Raw genomic sequence first — 24,937 nt, 5'->3', positions numbered from 1 at the left:
AAAGAAACCTAATTAAATCAGAAATGTTAACATGACCCTAAGAAATTTTCTTTGTCATGAAAGAAGTTCTCCCTACGGGCTCAGTGTGAAACAATATAAATTACATCCCTAGCACCCTGTCTCCGTATCTAATATTATTCTCCCACTCCCGAGAGGATTTTAATTCCTGATTCTCTTCAGGGACACATACCTGCCTTACCCTCTGAGTGAGGTGTGCCTTTAGGTTCTCTAGTTTTGGTTATCAGATTATAGTGAAGCACTTTTTGATGTTCAATACACAAACAAAATCTATCTTTCTTGAGGATTAAATGAATTCATATATTTTTAAGAAAGTTGACCCAGTTTTTCATTCCTGGACTCTGGGTTGTTGTTAGATATTGTTTTCCTCCAGTACGTATTTTAAGTACAAACCTGAATTTCATTGTGTTAAAATTGTACTTTAGCAGGAAAAGGAAGAGGCAGCCTCAGGGAGAAGGTCAGAGAGAAAATGGCTATCCTCCCAACAAAAGCAGCTTTGCACGTCCTGTAAAATCCACTGAGAGCTCTCTAGCAATAGGAAACAAATTTCATGTTTTAGACCAGACTACCATTCCGATTGAAGGAACTTCCCATTAGGAAAATGTTTTAATTCTTCAACATAAGGATACATTTTGTGGGAAAACAGGGAACAAGGATTGCCCCCTTTGAAAAAGAATGCAGAGAATAATAAGCTAATTTCTAGGTACCACACATTTGGAATATCAAGAAATTGGTAGCAAAGAATCGGAGAGGGGCGCCTGGGTGGCACAGCGGTTAAGCATCTGCCTTCGGCTCAGGGCGTGATCCCGGCATTATGGGATCGAGCCCCACATCAGGCTCCTCCGCTATGAGCCTGCTTCTTCCTCTCCCACTCCCCCTGCTTGTGTTCCCTCTCTCGCTGGCTGTCTCTATCTCTGTCAAATAAATAAATAAAATCTTAAAAAAAAAAAAAAAAGAATCGGGGAAAGATTGCAAATAACAGAAAAATTTAAAAACCAGAAAATACAAACATAAAAGAAACGGGACAGGGGGGAGGGGAGTCCAAGCTAAAGCAGAAAGAAGTGCTATAAGAATCTTTAAAAATTATAAAGTACTTTAAAGACAAAGTACTTAAGGGCACATGAAGAACCTTCTACAATAATCATCAGAATCTGAATAATAAACTGAAATAGTCCCCCTTGGCACACTGTAAAGCATGCAATTTTAATTATGTGATTTTTCTAGCTAATTTCTGCTTCAAAAACAGTAACATACTTCTGCTTACAAGGTGGCAGAGACAAGAACTTTTCTGAACCTCTCATGTACACGTTGTCATCAAAATTTAAATTAGCAGAAACATGCCTTTGAGTTAAATCACAATTAGTCCTTAGATCTATTTATTGAGAACCCACCATGTGCCCAACACTGGTGGCGTATGTTAAACAGCAGTTTACATTTGTAAAGCACTTGTCCCTTTTCAGATTCTCACAAATGACATTTTAAAACCAACTATTTGTTTTTCACCATTAACTGCATGTGCTGAATATATCTATTATTATAAATGGCTTCTACTCAGGAGAGTCTTTGTTTTTAAAATATAAGATAAATCCAGTTGTACTTGTGTATATATATTTTACATAGTTATGTACGGAAGTCAATCAACAATGATAAATACAAACAGACTGTCTAACAAAATAAAACAACAATTTTTGGGGAACAGAAATGGCACATTTGTCAGGAAATGTCCACAAATAATTAATTACTTTCACACAATAAAGATATTCTCTTAATCCTAGAGTCTCATAAGAGGATCTCATTACTTTCTAACCATCTGTCATCACTCCTCCCCAAAAAACTAATTAGGGTTTCATCCAATCACACATTGTAAATCATGCAAATGTGAATGGCAAAAAACACAGTTTAAAGAAGTTATTAACATTGTAACATTTTGTATTCTAAAAATCACAGGCTTCAGAACTAGCCTTTCCTCCTCTAATAATTATCCTGCTGATATTTCTCATGCTTTCCTGATTAATTATTAGATATTAAACTTAGCAAATTAAATTTAGAAAAAGAAAAACTTACAGATAGTAGAGTTTTCCCGCAGCAGGAAGTTCCCTTTTCCGGTAGTCGATCCCAGAATCTAGCTGGACCGTATTACAGTATTTCTGCAATCCAAACACACAAACAAGTGTTGGCTTAGAATTATGATCTCTCTGCTATCCCTTCCCTTTTTTTAATCTTTGAAATTTTTCCTCAGTAGAACAATCAGTTTAGGACAAAACAAGAGAAGTCACAAGAATCGTAAAGGTTGAACATTAAATATATATCAAGCCCAAAGAAATCAGTTCAAAAAAGTTAAGATCTGCAGCATGCCTTTCTGCAACTTTGCTAAAACAATGCTAATCAGCAAATTCCCCACATAATTGCATTACATTAAAAAACTTTTAAATCCCAATTTCTGTTAACCATTAAGTAAGAAGCGATCAGAAAGAATAACTCGTGGGTCTTCACCATCACAATGGGAGAGAGCTGGGCCAGAACATTAGTATCCCCATTCTAAACCAAATGCTCTTATTAAAGTGACACTATATGTATACCTGTCCTTCACTTGTAAATGACCGTTGCTGCCCTTGTCCCTTAGAGTCCCTTTTCCAGCTATCAATGTCTTTAGAGTTCTTTCCTGCTGTAGACACCTCAGCTTGAGTTCTGTGTCACTGATGTCCTTCTATTCTCCCAATTACTCTTTCCTTTCCGTCCCCCCACAGGCTGCACATGTGTGTGGAAACTCACACCACACACACACACACACACACACACACACACACTGAAACTCCTCCTGTAGAAGCTTATGAACTTTTGCTACACCTACCTTGGTCAGTTGACTTTCTTTTTGGAGGGAAGGGGGGGCATATATATTATATATTATAGACACATAGTCATTCCAGTAGAACAATGGTGAGCAAGGGTTTTCAGAACAATTCAAGAAGCATTTACAGGCTGATCTTTTTGTTTTCATCCTAAATGAAAATTGCTTTATGAAAATTCATGAGGAAAAAATTGTATTTTAACAACTTCATTACCTTTATTAGTGAAAAACTGCTTTTTTGGGCCAAGGTAATTGTGGCAAACTGTATTTTCCAAAGATGGCTGCAACAATCTGTCCATGCCAACATGTCGTGATGTGGATATTGCAACCATCAGGAAGTGGGGTCTACGCTCCCCCTCCCCCGAATCTTGTGACTATGGCAAGATGATGCTATGCAACAGCAGCCTGTGTGACACCCAAGGCAGCTTCTCACTTGCTGGCTGGAACACTTGCTCTCGAACCCTGAACTGCTAGGTAAGCATCAAACAGCCTGGACAGAGCTTAAAGCAGCCCAGACAGACACACGGCCTGGAGGGGCCCTGAGATGACATGAAGACAGAGGTGTCTGACCAGTCCCCAGCTGCTCCAGTTGTTGCCACTATGGTACTAAGGGAGCCAGAACTGCCAGCTGAGGCTTTCCCAAATCCCTGACCCACAGAAATGGGGACAGATAATGAAGCAATGTTTTTTTAAGCCTCTAATTTTTTCAGTCATTTGTTACACAGCAATAGATAATCAGAACAGTCATATCTGGGCACACTCGAAATGTAGCAACATTCTTCCTCTCCGAAACTGCATCCTGGGTTGAACTGCTACCCGAGAGCCGAGGGTTGTTTCTCATCTGCTCTATAGGGAAGAGACTGTCCACAGTGGCAGGGGATATACATTTCCCCTCCTCCTGTGCTGCCCTGCTAAGTGGCTCAAGAAAGTAAAATAGGGCGATCAACCACCCCCTGGGACTGAGGGGTTTCCCCGGATGCAGGACTTTTGGTGCTCACATCAGGACAGTCCTGGGCAAACTGGGACAGTTGATCACCTTAGGAAGAACCCAGAAATCTGGGTTGGAAGGCTGGAGTATTTTGATCCCAGGGTCCTGGGATGTATCCTCACGATGGGCTCCCTGTTCAGCAGGGAGTCTGCTTCTCCTTCTCCCTCCCCCAACTCATGTGTGTGCTCTCTCGTTCTCTCTCTCTCAAATAAATAAGTAAAATCTTTAAAAAAATAAAATAAAATAATCCCTGAGAAGAAGCTGGTCCTCTGGGGAAGTCTACAAAACAGAGTTTTTGAACCATACCTGTGACAAACATGCCACCCTATAATGCTAGACCTGAGCAGCCAGTTGGCCTCCCATACAGACCTCCCTATCTCACCACTCCAAGTGGCTCAAACCCACTCCCCAGGCCTCACTCTCAGGACTCGGGCCCTGTAACCCACCTCACCAGAAAGGAATACAGTATTGCCCAAATACAAGCATTCCATTCTCCTCTTGCCTCAGATGACCTGTTTTTTTTTTTAAAAAGGGTATAGCCATATATCTCTCTGCTTCTCAACTTTGAGTAATGTACTAAAATTGGGAAAAGAGATACTTCCTCCCCTTGCCAGGCTGTCATTGTGGGGGCCCAGCCACCCAATACAAAGAGGAGATGCACTTGTTTAGCGAGCACTTCACACTCTATCTCTCCGGGAAATCTGTCTTGCTGTGATAAGGGCCAGTTTTTCATAAGCTACCTGTACCACAGACAACAGAATAAATAGCACAGCAATATATTCATGTAGGCATATTTACCCAGGCTCTCTATTTCTTTTAAACCACAATTTATCTTATATGACCCAATATTCCTAATTTAGCCAAAATTTTTTCTTCTTTATTTTTTTTGCTATTAAAGAAATAAGACTAATGGAAGTTATACAAGCTTCAATTTCTCTTTCTGGGTAACTAACTTCTCTCTCATAGGAGTGATTAAGCCCTACTGAATGATTGCATTTGTACATTCACTAATCACCACTGAGGAATACCTAATCAGCAGCAAAAGAACTACAACCAAAGCCCTCAGATTTTAGCTCTTAATTGTCTGAAAAATACTAACACTCCGTTTATATTTTTAAAGAAAAATAAACCTCAAATTTTCAGATTTTATTCACTTAAGCTAAGTTCTTCAGAACACTTTGCAGAGGATGAAGAAGGGTGAAAGCAAAGCTATTTCCAAGTTGATGAATCTAGTCAAAGAGGAATGATTTAATTTCCTAATTTCCAGGGATAGTTGCAAGACCTGTGACCTCTTATCACCATCCAATTGCAATGAATAAAACTAATCAGCTACCCAAAGAAATTTATTTTAAAATAGTTTGTATATTTATATATACAAAGGACAAATACAATTAAACAATCTAAAAATGAAATTAGGAAATTTGGGGAGGAAACAGAGGGAGGTTAACACACCCATGGGAACATATGCATGAACGAAAGGCCTTGCAAAGGCCTTTGCAAAGAAAAATGTACCACTAAAAGAACCATATTCTAGCAGTTTGCATTTTCCTCAAGATCTATTGTGTGTATTTTTAGCAACTATGAATAATACCATTAGAAAAATGGCCATCTCGCAAAATAACTTTATATAGCTTCTACTCTGGCTTTTCCCTTGCAAGTTGGAATAAAAGAACAATAAACATTGTGGAGAAAATCCTTTAAAACTACAACATATTAACCTTGTAAGCAAATACTGAAATAATAAAGATTTGCCTACCTTAAATACTCTTTATTATAAAAGTAATATTGCTTACAATGGAAAATTTGAAAAAAGAGAAAAAACACATAAATCAAAGTTTTATGTCTTATCTAAATGCAAATATTAAAAGTGTGAAAGTAGAAATGAAAGTCTATCCCCTTCTCAGAAAACAGTTTGCTTATAGCTGATATCCTTCAAGGTTTTTCTACATGTACAAAGATGATGATAGAGAAATAGGGATCATATTTATACACATAGTTCTAAGCTTAATTCTTTCTGATATCTTAAAAGTTCTATGAGAGAAATAACCAGATTTAAATACAGGAAAGCTACACCGCATACTGTACTGTTTTGCTTGCTAAGAATATAATTCTATAAGTAAATGACAAGTAAGAGCACAGGAAGATATTGAGCCAAAAAAGGAAGACTGGGTGGGGGTCTCTTTTTCTGAGGCAGGTATACATCCAGATATACATGCTGAAGAAGGTGTACATTCTAAGACACTTGCTTCCATCTCATTTAAAACAATCATGTGCTACCACCTTGAAGCTTAAGCAACGATACATAAAAATTCAATACATTATAAACTTGGACATATTTTTAATAAAGCTTCTTATGATGTAAGTAAACATAAATGCAGAAAAGTACACAAGTCATAAATGTCCAGCTCAGTCAAGAAACAGAACATTGCTAGCACCTGTGAAGTCCCCCTAATATCCTCTTCTATCTCTTCCATGGTAACCAGTATGCCGATTCTAGCAACATAGAATTTTGCCTGTTTGGGGAGTTTTATATAAGTAGAACCACCCAGTACGTATTCTTGTGCGATTGGGCTCCTTTATGTTTGCGAGATTCATTCATCCACATGTTGTCTATAGTTACAGTTTGATTGGTGTGTCATATCCACTGTGTGAATAAGTCACAATTTATGGACTCATTCTACTGTTGATGGACATTTGGGTTGTTTCTAGTTACTTGCTCTTTCAAATAATGCAGCCACGAACATTTCTGCCTGTGCGTCGTGGCACACACATGCACATGCTCTTGTTGAATATATACCTAGAAGAGTAATTGCTTGGCCATCGGTTAAGAGTCCGCTTAGCTTTAGTGAACACTGTCAGGGTTCCAAGGCGATGCATAGCCTACACTCCCAAGTATGTTTGCTACTAGTATAAAGAAATACAATTGAGTTTTGAATACTCACCTTATATCCAACAGTCTTAGAAATTCTATTATTCATGTAATATTTTTTGTATGTTAATTTTTCAGGATGATACTAAAGATGTACCATATTTTTTGCAAATACGCTACATTGTTTTATATCACTAAAAAACACACTTACGGTTTAACAAGTCCTCTGAAAATTCAATATTTATTTCGGATTAACTTAACAAACACTGAACACTATATACTGGGTACTTCCCTGGTTCGTAGAAATACAATAATGAATAAGCTTTTGCTCTGACAGCCTGTGCCTCAAAGTTACCATTTTCTTCTTCTCCCAATCATGGACATCATTTTTCAAAGTTGGTAAGTCCTTTGCCAATTTCCCAGAAGTGCGATTTAGCCTGCTACTTAACTTCCCCCTCAGTTTTCTCCTCTATACAATAAAGGAACTGAATTATGATCTCTTCAGTCTAAAATTCTTTTTTTTAAAGATTTGATTTATTGAGGTGCCTGGGTGGCTCAGCTGGTTAAGCGGCCTACTCTTGATTTCCACCCAGGTCATGATCTCAGGGCTGTGAAATCGAGCCCCCAGTTGGGCTCCATGCTTAGTGGGGAGTCTGCTTGAGATTCTCTCTCTTCCTCTGCTCCTCCCCCCACTCATGCACGTATGCTCTCTCTTTCTCTCTCTCAAATAAATAAATTTTAAAAAAAGATTTTATTTATTATTTGTGAGAGAATGCACAGGCATGTGCACAAGCAGGGAGAGGGGCAGAGGGGGAGGGAGAGAGAATCTCAAGCAGACACTGTACCAAGTGTGGAGCCAGATGGGGGCCTTGAACTCATAACCCTGACATCATGACCTGGGCTGAAACCAAGAGTCCAACACTTAACCAACTGAGCCACCCACCCAGGCATTCCTCAGTCTAAAATTCTTAATACAATCCTGAAGTTCTCACACTTCACAGCTAAGTTCTTATTCACGCTTTTTTAGTTCTGAAGTAGACCCAAACCTCAGAGTCTACCACAAACCACTCTGCCTCCTTGGCTTTTTTGCTCATCTATTCCAAAATACATTAAAAAAATTTTTTCCCACTGCTCCACTCCTACTTCCCTGGCTATCCCACTTGTGTCTCACTTAAAATATCCACACCCTACCACCTTACTAGGTAAGGTTTGCATCCCTTCTTTTTATCAAGCAGTTTCAGAACTTCTCTTCCCTTCCAAAAAGCAGGAAAGTAAGATACTTTAACCACTGCCAGGTGCTATTATGTCTCACTCGTGCTAATGCATGATAACTTGAACTTACCTCATATAATCCTCACAATTATCATACACAGAGTAATTTTTTTATCCTCATTTTATAGCTGAGGAAATTTAAGGAGGAGATTACTTTTTAAAAATCACTGCAATGGGCTAAACTGTGTTCCCTGCAAATTCATATGTTGAAGTCCTAACCCCCCAGTACTGCAGAATGTGACTGTACTTGGAGACAGAGCCTTTAAAGAGGTGATTACATTAAAATGAGGTCTTTAGGGTAGGCCCTAATCCAATATGACTGGTGTACTCATAGGAGGAGGAAATTAGGACACAGACATGCAAAAGAGGAAGGACCATGTGAAGGCAGAGGGAAAAGATAGCCATCTGCAAGTCAAGGAGACAGGCCTCAGAAAAAACCAACTCTTTCAACACCTTGATCTTGGACTTCTAGCCTCCAGAACTATGAGAAAATACATTTCTGTTGTTTAAGCCCCCAGTCTGTGCTATTTTGTTATGGGAACCCAAGCAAACTAATATAATACTAACACTCTTGTCCCATTAGTAAGCATACACGAAGACATTTTTTAAAAACAGTAAAAAAGGAAAGAACAATTGTGACATAAAAACAATGCCATGACTGAAACTAAAAACCACAGCTGTATATACTTGCTTGTAAGGTGAGTCACAAACCTGCCTCTTTCTGTAGTCACAGTTGGAAGGGAAAATACAGTAATTTCACAACTCAAAGAGCTCTAGAGAGGCCACATAGTTTGCAGGTGGCTGAGCCATGATCTGCCCAGGTCACTCACGCCCCCAAATCTGTGATCTTCTCACCAGGCCACACTGCCTTATTACACAGCAGCTACAGGATCATTTGTCTTTAGCCTTATACAATTCACATGATTATTTTTTGCTCCCCGATTCCTCCCTCCCTGTCCCAAATCAATTACCTCCGCACAGCATAAATATGCTAATTGCTCTTCTAGAGGTCCATACTGTATGATTCCACTATAATTTCCTTTAAGTGTTTAGTGCAAAACTGTGTATGAGATATGTTCATCCTATACTAAGTTCTACACTACACTGGATTGTATTATAGTAATCTGCCATTATATAGGACGTTCTATGTTTAAAGTGTCTGGTCAACTCAGAGTCCACTATTTTTGTGACCTGTACCTGATCATCTAAACTAAGGTTGTCCGTCTTGGAAGGTAAACTCTAAGACAGCAAGAACTGCCTGTTTAACTCACTACCTGGCACCATATACTCACAGGCCCTACGAAGCAGGATTAGAGTCCAATGATGAAGATGATTTATTTCCCTCTCTCATAGGTGCAAAAAGGGGAAGTACAAACTAATCTCGGATGATTACTCTCTTCTACAAAATACATATGAAGTTTCTGCTCATATTTTAAAAGATCTCATAAAACTGCCATAAACTCAGGAAAAGAATTTGAGATGTAAATAAATGGGTCCATCTTCATCATCAACATCATTAAATAGCAAACACTGACATAAGGGTTTACCATGTCCCATATTTAAAGGGTAAACCCTTTTGTAAGGGTTTTAAAGGTACACCCTTTAAACAAATGCCTCTCACACTCTAGAAAATTGGTGGTATTATTATTATTTCCACTTTACAGATAGATAAGGAAACTAAAGCACAAGAGAAGTAACCTGTCCATTACTAAAAACCTCAAAAGTGGTAGAACTGTCCAGCTGGTCTTAAGGGTTAACTTGCTTCAAGCTGACACACTCCCTTGCCTGCTCACTTAAGGCCCTTGATCTGTAACAGAACTAATCTACTTTCTTTACAGACCACCAGCTTTGAGGAAAGAAGGACCAGAATATTCCTAGGCCACGGAGGCCAGCAAGTCTGCTTGAAGCCGCATTGGCTTTCTGATTAGGCCAGCAATCTTTGAGTAAAACGTTTTTTTTTTCTTTTTAAGGTCACACTTCCTGACCTCCTTTTGCGCATCTGTAGATCTTGCCCGCCTTTGCAGAAAAACAGAGTACTCTTGCACAACCATCCCCAGGTACCAAGGAACCAGACCTTCTTGCACAATCACCCCTGGGCACCACGGAACCATAACTTCTTGCACAACCTCCGAGCACCGAGATAACTCTGTAGCTGGCATCATCAAATCTGCACATAATCAAGAAATGTCACAGACCACTGTACTTCTTTACCCAATCAAATCACTTTAAAAATCTCTGGGCCAGGCAGAAACCTTGGAGTTGGCCTTCGGACAAGAGTCCGCCTTCTACCCAGCTGGCCAGCCTCCTGAATAAAACTCATATTCCTTTCCAGTTAAAACTCATCTCTTGGTATTGGCCTTTTGAGCAAGGAGCAGCCAAACTTGGGTTTCGGTAAAAGAATCAGGATTCCAACCCAAGCATTTTGGTGCCAGTGTTCATATTCTTAATTGCTTTGCTATATTGCCTCCATACCCCAGAAATGTTCAAGCAACCAGGTCTCTTACTTGGATATTCAAAGCAATGCAATGGGCTTATTGCAAAGTCTTTGCAGAACTCTGTCAGCCTGCTTGGGAAAGTCCTACCTCTGCTGTCTTCTGATCATATGCTAACCAAGTAAGGCCTAGTCTTGATGGTTATCTTGAGTCGCAGCAGTGTTGCAATGAACAGATTCATTTACTTACTGTAGCCATATCCCATACAAAAATGATATGGAGCAACTTTTTAGAAACTCTATCTAGTTACATTATACTGCACATAAAAAAATGGAAGCTTTCTTATACTGACTAACAGAAACAGATTTGGGTTTCAAGTGTGTAAGCTCTGAGATAAGGATCATGTTTATGTTGTTCATTATTGTGTCCCTAGCACCTAGCACACTATCTAGTTAGTACATAGTAAATGCTCAGTAAATACTGATCGACTGAACAAATCATTAGCAAACTCATCTATGTGCAATGCTTAGGTGCAAGTCAATATGTTAAATACTACAGGAAAAAGTCAATTAGTACAATCCCTTTCCCCAGGAGCTTTTATGACAAAATGGGAACTGACTTAGCAGAATTCTTGCTAAAACTAGACTTACCAAAGACTGACGCGGACATGGTAGGCCAAGGTTAAGGCCTAGTAAAGAAAAGGGCTTCAAGGAGGCTAACTAAAGTGTCAGGGAGAAAAGTCTTTGTCAGAACTCAGCTGAAAAAGAAAATTCAGCCAAGGAATTCTATCTTCCTCCAAGTAAGAGCCTCATCCCAAGGCAGGATTTCTTCAATGACAAAGAGAGGAAACCGAGAACATATCCACATTCATAAAACAAAAGTCCTGAGCTATGCCGATTAGGCTGCTTACGCCCACCACAATCAACTTGTGGAGTTTAGGAAAAGATACAAGATAACGCTGAGTTTCCTAAACCAATGCAAGTGGCAGGGAAGATGGAAATACCCTGTTTGGTAGACCAGTGATTTGCAACACTGGCTGCACGTTAGCATTAGCTGGCAATTATTTAAAAAGTACAGATGCCCAGGTCATATTCCCAGACATTTTTGTAGAGGAGGGCTTACATTGGCTCATTTTGTCTGTTTTATTTTAAGCTCCTTAGGTCGTTCTAACGAACAATCAGCGTTGAAAACGACTGGCTTAGCCTAATCTGGAGGTGGGGCCAGATTAGGTCCCATCCAAACTACATGGTTACTACACAGAAGAGAGGTGGAATGAATTTTGGAGAAAACAATCACAGTGTCCATCATAGGTAACAACTAAAGTCATAAGACCACCCAGGGTTGGTGTTTATGGTCCTAGAATCAAAAGAGTCAGAGACTGGTAGCATTGATTGCTTTCTTGCTTATGTTTGGATAAAATGAGGTGAAAAAGAAATCACCATTACTTTGCAATGGGGCTAGACATAAAAGCATATGAGTTGTCAAGAACTATTTGAATGAACAAAGGCAATAAAAAGAATACTACTAAGTAAACAAAGGACCGACACAGCTTAATGTAGGTTGGAGAAATATTCTATAATTGGAGTAGTTTGATTAGATGAAGAGGACTTGGAATAAATTCCCCTTGGGAAAATAAAAATATGAGAATGTACAGAAAGAACAGAAGGAGACTAGAGACTGGTCCAGCAGAGGACTCCAACATCTCAAACTAGATGACCCTAAGTTTATAGAGTTGGGTTTTCAACCCACATCTCATATTGTTAATGAGGCCACATCCTTATCTTTTTGAGCACCACTATGATTTGGAACATTCCAATAGTCCTCTGAAATAATGAGTTCCTGGATATGTCACTAGAAATATTTTCCAAAAATAAAGAGGCAAAGCACCAGCATCTGGTGGCATACCTGATCAAACTTAGCAGGTGTAGCACTGAAGCCCAGCACAACAGCTGTAGGATCTGTCTGTCAGTGTTTGGAATTCTGAGATGAAACCATGGCCCTTCAAAAACACACCTCCACTCTCACCATCTATAAAAGGAAAGGTGAAACATCTGACTGTGGCAACTGCTACTATGTAAGCCAATGACTTACTTTCCCTTCTAAAGTCTTTATCTTAGACATATTGATTCTTTGAAAATATTTGGACTCTTGTACACTGAAGTATTTATCATCTCTAGACTACCAAGAAGTAGGAAATTGTAAAGAACAAGAATCTATACTGCCTCTGTCAACTTGGTCAAGACCTTAGGTGCTGTTAGTAGACTGGTTTCTTGATAAGACTTAATTAATTTGGAGGATCTAAGATACCAATTTGTATCTTAAAGAGCTATGTGCCAGGATAGGGAGCACATCAGAACTGATGAAGTTTTGTCCTTACACTATCAAATTGTTTTGGCATAGGGGTGGAAAACAAAACAAAGAATCCTAATGTTTATATGAAGAGATGTTCTGTTCCTCAGAACAGTGGTAACCTTTGAGACACAGGATGCTACACAAAGTTTACATGTTTTCTGCTTGGTATATGCCCTGCTGCCATATACATGTTTAATCATATATATCTTATATATAAATGTTTAATCCTGGTTATCTTTATATTTTATAAAACTGTTACAAAAGGATAAAAATAACTACAGCTACCTTTCATTAAGCACTTACTTTTACAACAACCTTTAAAGATAGGATTATTGGCCTCGATTTACCAATGCAGTACTTAAGGTTTAAAAAGAGCAAATATTCTGCTCTCTACTTGTCTATAGAGTTATTTGGCTCTTAGGGGGCAGACACTAAACTCAGGTCTGCAGACCATGTGCTTCTCACCACTACACAAATCTCCTATATTCAGAAAAAAGACATAGGGGTGCCGGGGTTGCTCAGTCGTTAAGCATCTGCCTCCGGTTCAGGGCGTGATCCCGGAGTCCTGGGATCGAGCCCCACATCAGGCTCCTCCGCTGGGAGCCTGCTTCTTCCTCTCCTACTCCCCCTGCTTGTGTTCCCTCTCTCGCTGGCTGTCTCTCTCTCTGTCAAATAAATAAATAAAATCTTTAAAAAGAAAGAAGAAAGAAAGAAAGAAAGAAAGAAAGAAAGAAAGAAAGAAAGAAAGAAAGAAAGAAAGAAAAAAAGAAAGAAAGAAAGAAAGAAAGAAAGAAAGAAAGAAAGAAAGAAAGAAAGAAAGAAAGAAAAGGAAAAAGACATAGAACAAAAGCTAAAAAATTCCACCACCCTTAAATATTCTGGCCACTATGATTTTTGCAATAACATGATACTGACTTGGTATGTCCAAGCAACATCCAGTAAAACTCCCAGAGTATCACATATTAATTCCACATGATTTGTCATCATTTATTTATTTATACCCTACTGTGTTCTGGAAGAATTAATGTGGCTTCTTTAAAAAAATCATCTTGCTATTTGTATATTCAATTTCACCATTTAATTTTCTTTTTTTTTTTTTTAAAGATTTTATTTATTTATTTGACAGAGATAGAGACAGCCAGCGAGAGAGGGAACACAAGCAGGGGGAGTGGGAGAGAAAGAAGCAGGCTCATAGCAGAGAAGCCTGATGTGGGGCTCGATCCCATAACGCCGGGATCACGCCCTGAGCCGAAGGCAGACGCCCAACCACTGTGCCACCCAGGCGCCCCTCACCATTTAATTTTCATTGTTATCTAACATACAAGTGTAATTTGACAAAACCTAATAAAGCTTTAATTGAACAGAACTTTTGACCTAGAGGGGCGCCTGGGTGGCACAGCGGTTAAGCGTCTGCCTTCGGCTCGGGGCGTGATCCCGGCGTTCTGGGATTGAGCCCCACGTCAGGCTCCTCCACTATGAGCCTGCTGCTTCCTCTCCTACTCCCCCTGCTTGTGTTCCCTCTCTCGCTGGCTGTCTCTATCTCTGTCGAATAAATAAATAAAATCTTTAAAAAAAAAAAAAGAACTTTTGACCTAGAAATTCCATTTCTAGGAAACTATCCTACAAAAACATTGACTCCTGTGATAAAAATGCATTTGCAAACAGATTTTTTAAGCATTATTTGAAAAAAAACACAGTAAACCTAAGTATACAAAAATTGCAGATGAGTTTAAAAATACTAGTGTGGCCATTAGTAGAAATACAAAGCAGCCATTTAAAACAAAGAGCTATATCTGATATAAAAAGATCTCCAGAATATCTCCAAGGTATAAAAGCACAAGTCAGATTAAGATGTAACTATGACCCTGTTAATTTACAACAAAACTATATGCTTAGGCATATATAGAGATATGTAATGCATATAAATGTATAGAAAAATGCTTGAAAAGATACAGATTTTCTTTCAGCTTTATTGAGATATAACTGACATATAACATTTGTAAGGTTAAGGTGTACAACTGATAAACTTGACATATTGCAAACTGATTACCACAGTAATATTGGTTAATACCCTATCACCTCACATAATTACCATTTCTTTTTTTTATGGCAAGAACTTACCAACTTTCAAGCATATAACAGAGTATTGTTAACTACATTCACCATGCTGTGCATTAGATCCCAAAAACTTAGTCATTTACAACTAAAAATTTGTATCCATCTCCCCATTTTCCCCACTCACCAGCTCCTGGCAATGATCAATCTACTCTCTGTCTTTATGAGTTCAGCTTTTTTAGATTCCACATATAAGTGATATCATATGGTATTTGTCTTTCTCTGACTTATTTCACTTAGCATAACACCCTCAAGGTCCATCTATTTTGTAACAAATGGCAGCATTTCCTTCTTATGGCTGAAGAATATTCCATTGTGTGTGTGTGTGTGTGTGTGTGTACATACACACATATATATACCACATCTTTATCCATTCATCCATGGATGGACACTTAGGTTGTTTCTACAGCCTGGCTATTAGGAATAATGCTGCAAAGAACCTGGAAATGCAGATGTCTGTTCAAGATAGTGATTTCATTTCCTTGGATATATACTCAGAAGTGGAATTGCTGAATCATATGCTAGCTCTTCTTTTAATGTTTTGAGGAGCTCCTATACTGTTTTCCCTAGGGGCAGCATCAATTTGTGGTCTCACAAATAGTGCACAAAGGTTTTTCTCCATATCCTCCCAACACTTGTCTCTTGTGGTTTTGAGGGTAGCCATTCTAACAGATGTGAGGTGACATCTCATTGTGGTTTTGATTTGCATTTTCCTGATTATTAGTGATGCTTAACATCTTTTCATGTACCCATGGCCATTCATAGTTCTTCTTTGGAAAAATGTCTACACGGTTCTTCTGCCCATTTTCTGAAGCCCCCTACTATTATTGTACTGTTTGTATATTTCTCTCTTCAGATCTGTTAGTATTTTCTTAATATATTTAGGTGCTCAGATGTTGGGTGCACATGTGATTGTTATGCCTTCTTGATTGACCCCTTTGTTATCATATAGTGGTGTTCTCTGACTCATTGCAGTAAATTTTGACTTAAAGTCTATCTTCTCTCTTCTCTGATTTAAGTATACCTATCCCTGCCCACTTTTGGTTTCTACTTCCATGGAATATCTTTTCTCATCCCTTCACTTTGAGCCTACATGTCCTTAAAACTATGTGTCCTTACAGGCAGCATATAGTTAGGTCTTCCTTTTTTGTTTTTAATCCATCCAATCTATGCCTTTTGATTAGAGAATTTAATCCACTTATATTTAGAGTAATTATCAATAGGTAAGGATTTATAAAGGCCATCTTATTAGTTATATTCTGGTTGTTTCCTTGTTCCTTTCTTTCTCTCTTGCTGCCTTCCATAGTGGTAGGCTTTGATTCCCTTCTCTTTATCTTTAGTTTATCTATTGCAGTCTTTGTTTTGTGTTTACCATGAGGTTTACATAAAATACCTTATGAATATAACAGTATATTTTATACTGGTAACAACCTCAGTCTCATACAAAAACTCTACCTTTTTACTACCCTTCCTTTTTTGTTTTTGATGTCCTAAGTTAGCCATTTTCACATTGTGTATTCATTAACAAATTATTGTAGCTATAGTTATTTTTAATACTCTTGTTCTTTAACCTTTATATTAAATTTAAGTGGCTAACACACCACCATATTACAAAATTAGACTATTCTGAATTTGACCATATACCTTTACCAGTGTATTGTATATTTTCATGTTTTCATGTTACTACTTACTCTTCTTTCATTTCAGTTTGAAGAGCTTCTTATAAAGCAGGTCTAGTGATGATGAACTCCCTCGGCTTTTGTTTGTCTGGATAAGTCTTTGCCTATACTTTATTTCTGAAGAATAATTTTGCTGAATAGAGTATTCTTGATTGGCAGGGTTTAGGTTTTTGGTTGTTGTTGTTGTTTTTTTTTTTTTTTAAGTTATACTTGAATGTATCATCCCACTCTTTTCTCACCTGTAAGGTTTCTGTTGAGAAATCTGATAGCCTTATGTTGTGCTAGTAACAAGTTTCTTTTCTCTTGTTGCTTTTAAGATTCTTTGTCTCTGACTTTTGAGTTTTATTATGTTTTATTATAATGTAACTTGGAAAAGAGTCTTTGAGTTTTTTTGATGACCTATAAGCTTCACGAACTTGGATATCCAAATCTCTCCTCAGATTTGGGAAGGTCTCTGCCAATATTTTTTTAAATAAATTTTCTGCCCCTTTTCCCTCTCTTCTCTTTCTGGAACCCCAATAATTCACAGATTGTTTCTTCTAATGGTATCCCATAGTTTATGCAGACTTTCTTCATTCTCTTTCAATCTTTTTTCTTTGTTCTGCTCTGACTGGATAATTTTAAAAACCCTGCCTTCAATCTCACTGATTCTTTCTTCTACTTGATCAAGTCTAATGCTGATTGTTTTCTATTGCTTTTATTTTTTTTTTCATTTCATTAATTGTATTCTTCAGCTTCAGAATTTCTATTTGGTTCTTTTTTTATGATTTCTCTTTGTTAAATTTCTCATTTTGTTTGTGTATGATTTTCCTGATTTCCTGTAGCCATTAAGTTTCCTTAAGACAGCTATTTTGAAATCCCAGATGTCCATGTCCTTTGGATCAGTTATTGGGAGACTACTGTGATCCTCTGGTGGTGTCATGTTTCTGTGATTTTTCATATTCTTTGAAGTTTTGTACTATTGTCTTCACATATGAAGTAGCAGTCCTCCTCCTCCTGTCTTACTAATAACTTTCAGGAGAGAAATACCTTCCATCAGCCTGCTAGGGATTTTGAGCCTTTCTCAGACCGTCTATGGATATATGTGCTCCACAATGATTGCTCTTTCTTGAATTCTTAAGCTTATATGCCTTCTCTCAATCCTGCAACATCCTGAGTGCTGAAAACCCTCCTTTTATTTTGCCAAAGTGAGCACTAAAGCTCAAGTTTGTAATCTCTCCCTGGTGTGCAGATTCAGGCTGGCCTTCTGAACATGCTCACTAACCATCTGCCAAAGCTCACTCTTACCACAGCCACTGGGAGCATACACAGGGCATCAGCTATGAAGTGAGGGTGTGTGGGGGGGTGGGGAGAGATATGCAGAGCACTGGGGATGCCCTTGAGCCAATGACGGGGTTCTGGGTGAGGGTCCCCATCAGCTTGTGAGCAGGCTTCTTGATGTATGTGAAGCAGTTAGTAGGATCCACCTCTCTTTAATGCCTTCAAAGAATTTTATCTGCTCCTCTCCTAGACTCTTCCTGCCCTTAGTCATGCAGCTCATGATTCAGTACTCTGGATGGGGCAAAAGAGAAATGAGCCTCTTCAGCAGCATTCCCACACAGCTGAGGAAGCGGGGTGATCACTCACATCCTCTTACGATACCCTGCAGGAGAACTCACAGGCCACAAAGTTCTCTCTTGGCCCTAAGCTGTGCTGCCTTGGGGGAGGGGTGCTGCAGGTAAAGTCAAACCGTTCCTCTTACCCTCTCCAGTGTGTCCAAACTCAGGTTTTGTTTGTTTGTTTTTTGCTCCAACAGTATGCTGGAACTCTTCCACTAGAAACCTGGACATCTACAAAGGCTCTCTCATCCTGGGGCAACTGTTTGAGATAGTGTTTCCAGGGGCTCCCAGACCACAACTGAGAAAGGCTAGAGCTGGTTCATAAACCACTGCAAGGTCCACAGCCAGGACCAAGGTCTATATCCTTATTACCTGACACATGGGTAGGCGAGGACCCTCCCAGGTGCCTTGGCTTATGGTGCTAAATCCAACACCGCCCACAAAGGCACTTTTGTCTATGAATAGACACCAAATTATTGTTCGTTGGGGGGGGAGCACGAACAAGAGATGTCTTATTCAATCATGATACTGACGTCACTCCTCCACATTAAATTTTTAACAGCAGCTACTCCTGAGGAGGGAAGTAGGAATGAAATAGGGGTGGAGGAGAGGAGGAAATGGGGAGAGGGGAGAGTAGTGAAGGAGGGAGCATTTGATATTTAGTAAATATACACTTATGTGACGTTCAGATTTTTTAACATAGCATGCATTCATTTCTCTCTCATGAAATTTTATAAAAGGAAAGATCTTAGAGAACTCCATGTATTGTCCCCAAATAGTGGCACTTGGAAAAAGCTGGTAGCTGTCTTATTGAAATCGCAGCCACTATACATTTCCAGCTCTATCATAACCAAGAGAATTTTAATTAATATTCCATTTCTTCTCCCACTGTTTACTTTATCCAAGAAAACCAGAGTCCTCATTCCTGAGGCAAAAAAAGAAAAACATAAGAATGACATCACAGACTGTCAAGAAGTTGATGTATACGTCTTTTGAGAATCTTTTTTATAACCATGCTACCAACCCATAACTGCAGCACCTGTAAGCTTTCTTTTTCTCCCACAAAAAGGAACTGTGCAATATACCCTCAGGCCCAGAGGAACTTCCCACTACATCTGTGGCTTTGCGAAATCTGTTTTTGAAAAACCGGTAAATTTACTCACAAGTTTTTTTCCTTCATCTATACAAATAAGCAAGGGTAAACAATAACTTCTCTATCTTAAAAAATAAAACCATATAAATACACAAAGTACATAATGCATGTGATTCCTTTATACTATAATCACAAGTTCTAGAATGATATAAACTAAATCTCAAAATATTTAGCTTAAAAAATAATTTTCAGAGACTTCGTTAAGACTTTCAGTATCCGGGATAGCATTCAGAAATATTCTTAACTCTGGTTCTGCTCTTCCTGCTTTGTATTTGCTCGGCTTTTTGTCATTTCACTGTTCATTAGCACTTTTATTTAAAGATGAAAGAGGAAGAGAAAGAAGATGAATTCAGTCAATCTTGTAACTTATTCTCATCTCTGATAAAAGATCTGGAGAATGCATTTTAAGCTATTAGCTAAAACAAGATTGAACATCACTATATTTATCATTGTGTACAACTAAAGGTAGATTAATAAAGTAGATTATACTTCTATAAAAGAAAAAGAACTCCTTGTTGATAAAAGCGAATGAGAATATAATTAATTCTACCCAAAGACAAGATTACAATATGTAAATATAACAAATATATAATGGTAAGACACGCACACATGCGCACACACATACTGAGCAACACGGTTTGTGGAAAGAACGCTCAGTGAAAAGGCAGGAAATGTGGGTCCTAGAGTGGGCTCTGCCACTAGCCAGGCAATCTTAGGCATGAGCCTCAATTGCTCGGACTGTATAAAGTGATGCTATAAATGTTTCTAAGGATCCTTCAACATATTCCTTGCTCTGGATTTCTCAGCTCTCACTATTCATAACTTATTTAGTGCCACATCAGGTATCTTCTCTCACATAATGTGCAGTTTGTAATTTGTCAGCGAAACTGTTTTTCGCTTTCTCCCTCTGCCCTCACCTTTTTCTCCTAAGCCTTGTCCAGCTTTCTCAGGAAAATCTTCACTTAACTCCAATTAAAGCAAAGCAAAACCATAAGCATGACTATTAAACCAAGAGTGATGGCAGGGATACACCTAAATGAAGGAAACAAAAGGCCTAACAAACAAAAGCCTCAGTTTCATCAAACTCTGAAATTTGCAGACACACACAGGAGTCCATTCAGAATTCACATAAATTTCCATTTCATTCACATATCCTCCACAATCACCAGCATTACAGAGCGGAAAATTTATTTAACACTAGTGGGTTTATCACTGTTTTTTTATCATTGTTAGCACTGTTATCTCCCAACACACAGTTAACCACTCCTAACTCATTCTATATTGAAGTATAATACTTTTCCTATACTATAATTATTTGCTGGTGTGCCTATTTCCTCTACTAGAACATCCTGATTTCCTTGATGGCAGGATTCATTTCAGGACAATTTCATCACTGTAATCTCAGTAGCTAAGCACTTAATAAATGCATGTTGAAATCTGAATATTGTTTTTCTTCTATTTTATCTTACAAAGGTGTAGTATTTGAGCTACTTGGGCAATTAGGCTCTCATAGACTAGCTAGCCTAGGACTGTAACACCACATTTAGAACAATGTTTGGATGATAAATCTATCATAATTCAAAAGAAATAATTTATAAGTAAAGTTCTGAAACTTAATCTTTTTTAAAAATTTGTAGCACGATATATCAGGGCCATAGCAGTCTGGCAGTCCAATCCCATCATTTATAGATGAAAAAAATGTAAACTCAAGTGGATTCAAGAGACTTGCCCAAAGTCAGGAACAGAGCTAGGCTCAGAAAGAACTGCCTTCTTGGGGCGCCTGGGTGGCTCAGTCATTAAGCATCTGCCTTCAGCTCGGGGCGTCATCCCAGAGTCCTGAGATCGAGCCCCGCATCAGGCTCCCTGCTCTGCTGGGAGCCTGCTTCTTCCTCTCCCACTCCCCCTGCTTGTGTTCCCTCTCTCACTGGCTGTCTCTATCTTTGTCAAATAAATAAAATATTAAAAAAAAAAAAGAACTACCTTCTTAAACCATTGTTTTTCTGCTATAGCATGGACACCACATAAATATGTGTGATATGACTGTATATGACTGGTTTCTTCTGCTTTCAGCTGTTAAGAATTTTGAAGATTTTATGGAAGAGTTTATTCAATTAATCAACCATATCTTTAAAATATAGGAATCCTAATGATCATTATTGACTGAGGAATACACTATAAGGACTTTCACATGTCTTCAGAGACAAATTACAAACTGCACATTTAGTCAAAAACAAAAACAAGTTGAAACGCTACTGAAAGTACATTCCAATTATACATTAAGAAGTCCTTTCTATTAATTCTAATTTTAGTGCCAATCTACATTTTGTCATTTATTTTATGTGTGTGTATATTCAGAGAGGACATTGTCTCAATAAGCTGTATACTATTTAACACCAGCCTGAAAATGAGAAGTGTAGATACAGTCAACAGTAAAAGAATAGACAAAGTATTTTGTACCAAGCACCCCTAATATACTATAATTTTGAGAGAGAAAAGCTAAATTCACTAAAGCAGGAAAAGGTTTCTTGGATATCTTGAAGCCTCACAAACTTGGCCAAACTATTGTTCGGTGTGCACACAGTTTGTGTCTTCATGCTTGGATGTTGTTGAAACAGCAGACTTAAAAGAAATAATGTCAATGAATCCTACCAAGCACTATACATGACCTCTGGGGTAATTAGCAATCATTCAAAAGCAACAAGACTAAAATGTTCTATTCTTTATTACTGTCAGCTCTTATCTTGATCAGCATTTTAATAAAGATGCTTCGTTTCTAAGACAGTTTCATGAATCAGTCATAATTACATTCTGACATGCAGTGAATAGTAAAGCAAAACTAAATATCACTTCATCAACCTTTCTAACCTTTATGCAAGTATTAACTGTAAATAATTTTTACACAATCCTACAACAGAAAATCTGCATATTTCTTAGCTTTGTACATACTTTACCCCAAATGAATTTCCTGTGACCTATACCTGAAAAACACAATCAGCCATAATTATCCAGTTTTGTGAGATGTTCAGGTGTTGCCTTTCAGAGTTCAAATCAACTTCAAGTATAAAAGGCTACTTTATTCTACAAATGGCACAATATGCAAAATGGGTTAAGTAGCCAAAAGCATCTCAGAGCATTGTGGCTTGAAAGAAGTCTATCCAGAATCAAAACGTCAGAACAAAAATACACTAAAGCAAAGTGACACTTATAAAAATAGATTCATAGATTACACATTAAGAAATGGATCCTGATGACTACTGCAGAAAGTCTTATCATTAAAATATGTTAAAAGAAGAATATTAATTAGAAGGAAATCTGAGCAGTTAAAGGGTAGACTTTTTTTTTAATGTAAGACCATAATAATTGATGGAAGAGGATGGAAATTTATCAGAAATATAAACTTACTTAGAGCTACTACTCTGATATTGAGGATAATAATGCAAACTCTTTTAACATCAGCAACTCTCCTCTCCCCCTCCATACATGATTTGCTTTACAGTTTTGAAATAGCTAATTTCTCTTTTTGCTGAAGACTTTTAAAAATATTTTTGATAGTCAAGGTGAGCATAATTCAACTGTCAGAATAAACTGATACTGCATTTTAGGTGATTTATTGTTTCAGGCGTTAGAAGATTTCAAAATAAATGCAATGTTTCTCAAGAATAATTCCTGTCTTCTCAGTAGTAGATACAGAATATCTGCACAGAGCTAGGTTCCCAAACCTATATTTTCACTATGTCCCTCAAATAAGTAAAGTTTACAGTAAATCTACCGAGTGATATTTTTAACCAAGCTGATTTCCATTTAAAAAATTAACTACAGTGGAAAAGGTACATATTTACCATTTTACTTTGTGTAATTTCAATTTGAAAAATAAGTTCCTTCTAAAACCAATCTAAAATCATTTCCTATATGTTTTCTTATACATCTTATTATAAAACGACCTTCCTAGATTGTTACCAATCTGAGGAAAAAAGGCATTAGCAAGCATCTTTTTCATATGGGACTAAAACCACAAAAATGTAAAAATGTAAAAAAAAAAAAAGACACACAAAAATGTATGTCTTTTATGTGATAATTTTTGTTTAACTCTTCTATTTAGCTTTCTTGATCATTACTCCTTCCTCTTATTGGAGGTGCAAGCAAAGAAGGGAAAAGAAGTGTTGATTTAAGAAAACAGATTTCCCAGAAAGAAAAAAAACTGTGATTAAGATTTAAACAAAAGCTAAAGATGGCTTCCTCTGAGCACTGATGAGGTCCGCTACCTCATTACTAACAACTGAAAACTTGTGATGCATTTTGTTTCAAGAGAACCCAAAAGTCCTTGCTATAAAGCAGACAGGGGGGTGCAGAGTCCATTCACTCTTTCTGTATCACGACCATTATGTAAGAAGTATAAAACACTGCCTTTATGCTGCCAAGCCACAATGACTCTTCCTACATCAAAGGATTTTCACCACCAGGGTTTTTTCTTCAAAATTTATTCAAGCTAAGGGCAGAGAGACAACAATTCATACACGCTAATTACGTCTAATTATCTATTCCCTTTTCTGACCAGCTTCGGCCAGTGTTATTTGCTATCTGGATTTCTCACAACCTCCCTTTGCCCTGTCCATCCAGCCCAACAGTGAAGGCTTTGAAGAAAACAGTTGTGGCTTTTTAGAGTTTTCTCAATATAAAGTTCAAGCAAATTAAATAATTATTCTGTTAGTTTTGACACATTTATGCGTTAAATATGAGGACCTCTTGGTTAATTTGGCAAATTCCTCACATCTCTTCATGGTTGGAATCATAGTAACACCCTCTCTTATAGGAGCTTCTCCTCATGCTTTCTTTTCATGATCTAAATGAAATGTTTATTGGATTAAAGTTCTTCTCTGCAGACCTCCATGGTGGCCTATGACAAAGAGCTTAAAAGTTCTATTAATTGGCTTGAGTTTTCAGGGAGGGGAAAGGGAGAATGTGATTTCACATTACATCACTAGCCAAGAAAATTGCCACATGTAATTAAACTAATTTATCTCATGAGTCAAAGAAACAACTAATTCATATTTAAGACACACTTCCTTTCAACCATTTTCACCATTAAAGAACTGATTTCTTCTAATTTAACCAAAAATAACTATTTATTATTCTAAGAGAAGAGTATTCAAGACCTAATAATACATATTTTATGTATAATACATATAAGCAATAGCTTGCTGTAGTCCAGTTTGATACAAACATATCATTTTTATATTTTATATATTATATTTTAAATACAAATATATAATTTATGTATTTCATGGGAAATCTTTGTTTTCATTTTATGTAAGACTATTACAGAAAATATTATTTTAGAAAGCATACAGCCAAAATTACTTTTCCATAGGCAGGCCCTGACTAATATAAAGTGTACATTCTGGTATGAAGACAGACAAGAATCATATTTTAAATCCACATTACAACAACTTTAATTCTAGATATTTATTAATTTCAAGGACACAGCACAAAAACACTGTAACAAATAAAGCTTAATGCCTGTTACTACAGCCAATTTGCTTAAATGTATTTTCTCAAACATGTATGAAAATATCTTCGATTTCCTTAATTTCTTTAGCCTAAAATTACAAAATA

At 37.6% G+C, this 24,937-nt stretch overlaps 1 protein-coding gene across 5 annotated transcripts in view; it reads right to left on the bottom strand.

Annotated features, from left to right (window-relative positions):
• Positions 1 to 24,937, bottom strand: part of AFG1L (AFG1 like ATPase) — a 231,256-nt gene that overhangs the window by 61,134 nt on the left and 145,185 nt on the right. For all 5 annotated transcript variants that reach the window (XM_045806940.2, XM_087865364.1, XM_045806943.2 and 2 more), the window contains one exon: positions 2,083 to 2,165. In XM_045806940.2, coding sequence (XP_045662896.1) covers positions 2,083 to 2,165 — 83 coding nt within the window. The remainder of the gene's footprint in view (positions 1 to 2,082; positions 2,166 to 24,937) is intronic.

The sequence above is a fragment of the Ursus americanus genome, chromosome 11, assembly GCF_024610735.1.
Source record: "Ursus americanus isolate L20-20 chromosome 11, mUrsAme1.1.p, whole genome shotgun sequence".
Classification (NCBI taxonomy): domain Eukaryota; kingdom Metazoa; phylum Chordata; class Mammalia; order Carnivora; family Ursidae; genus Ursus; species Ursus americanus.
The sequence above is the reverse complement of the archived record's forward strand: the minus strand, read 5'-3'. Positions and strand labels throughout refer to the sequence as shown.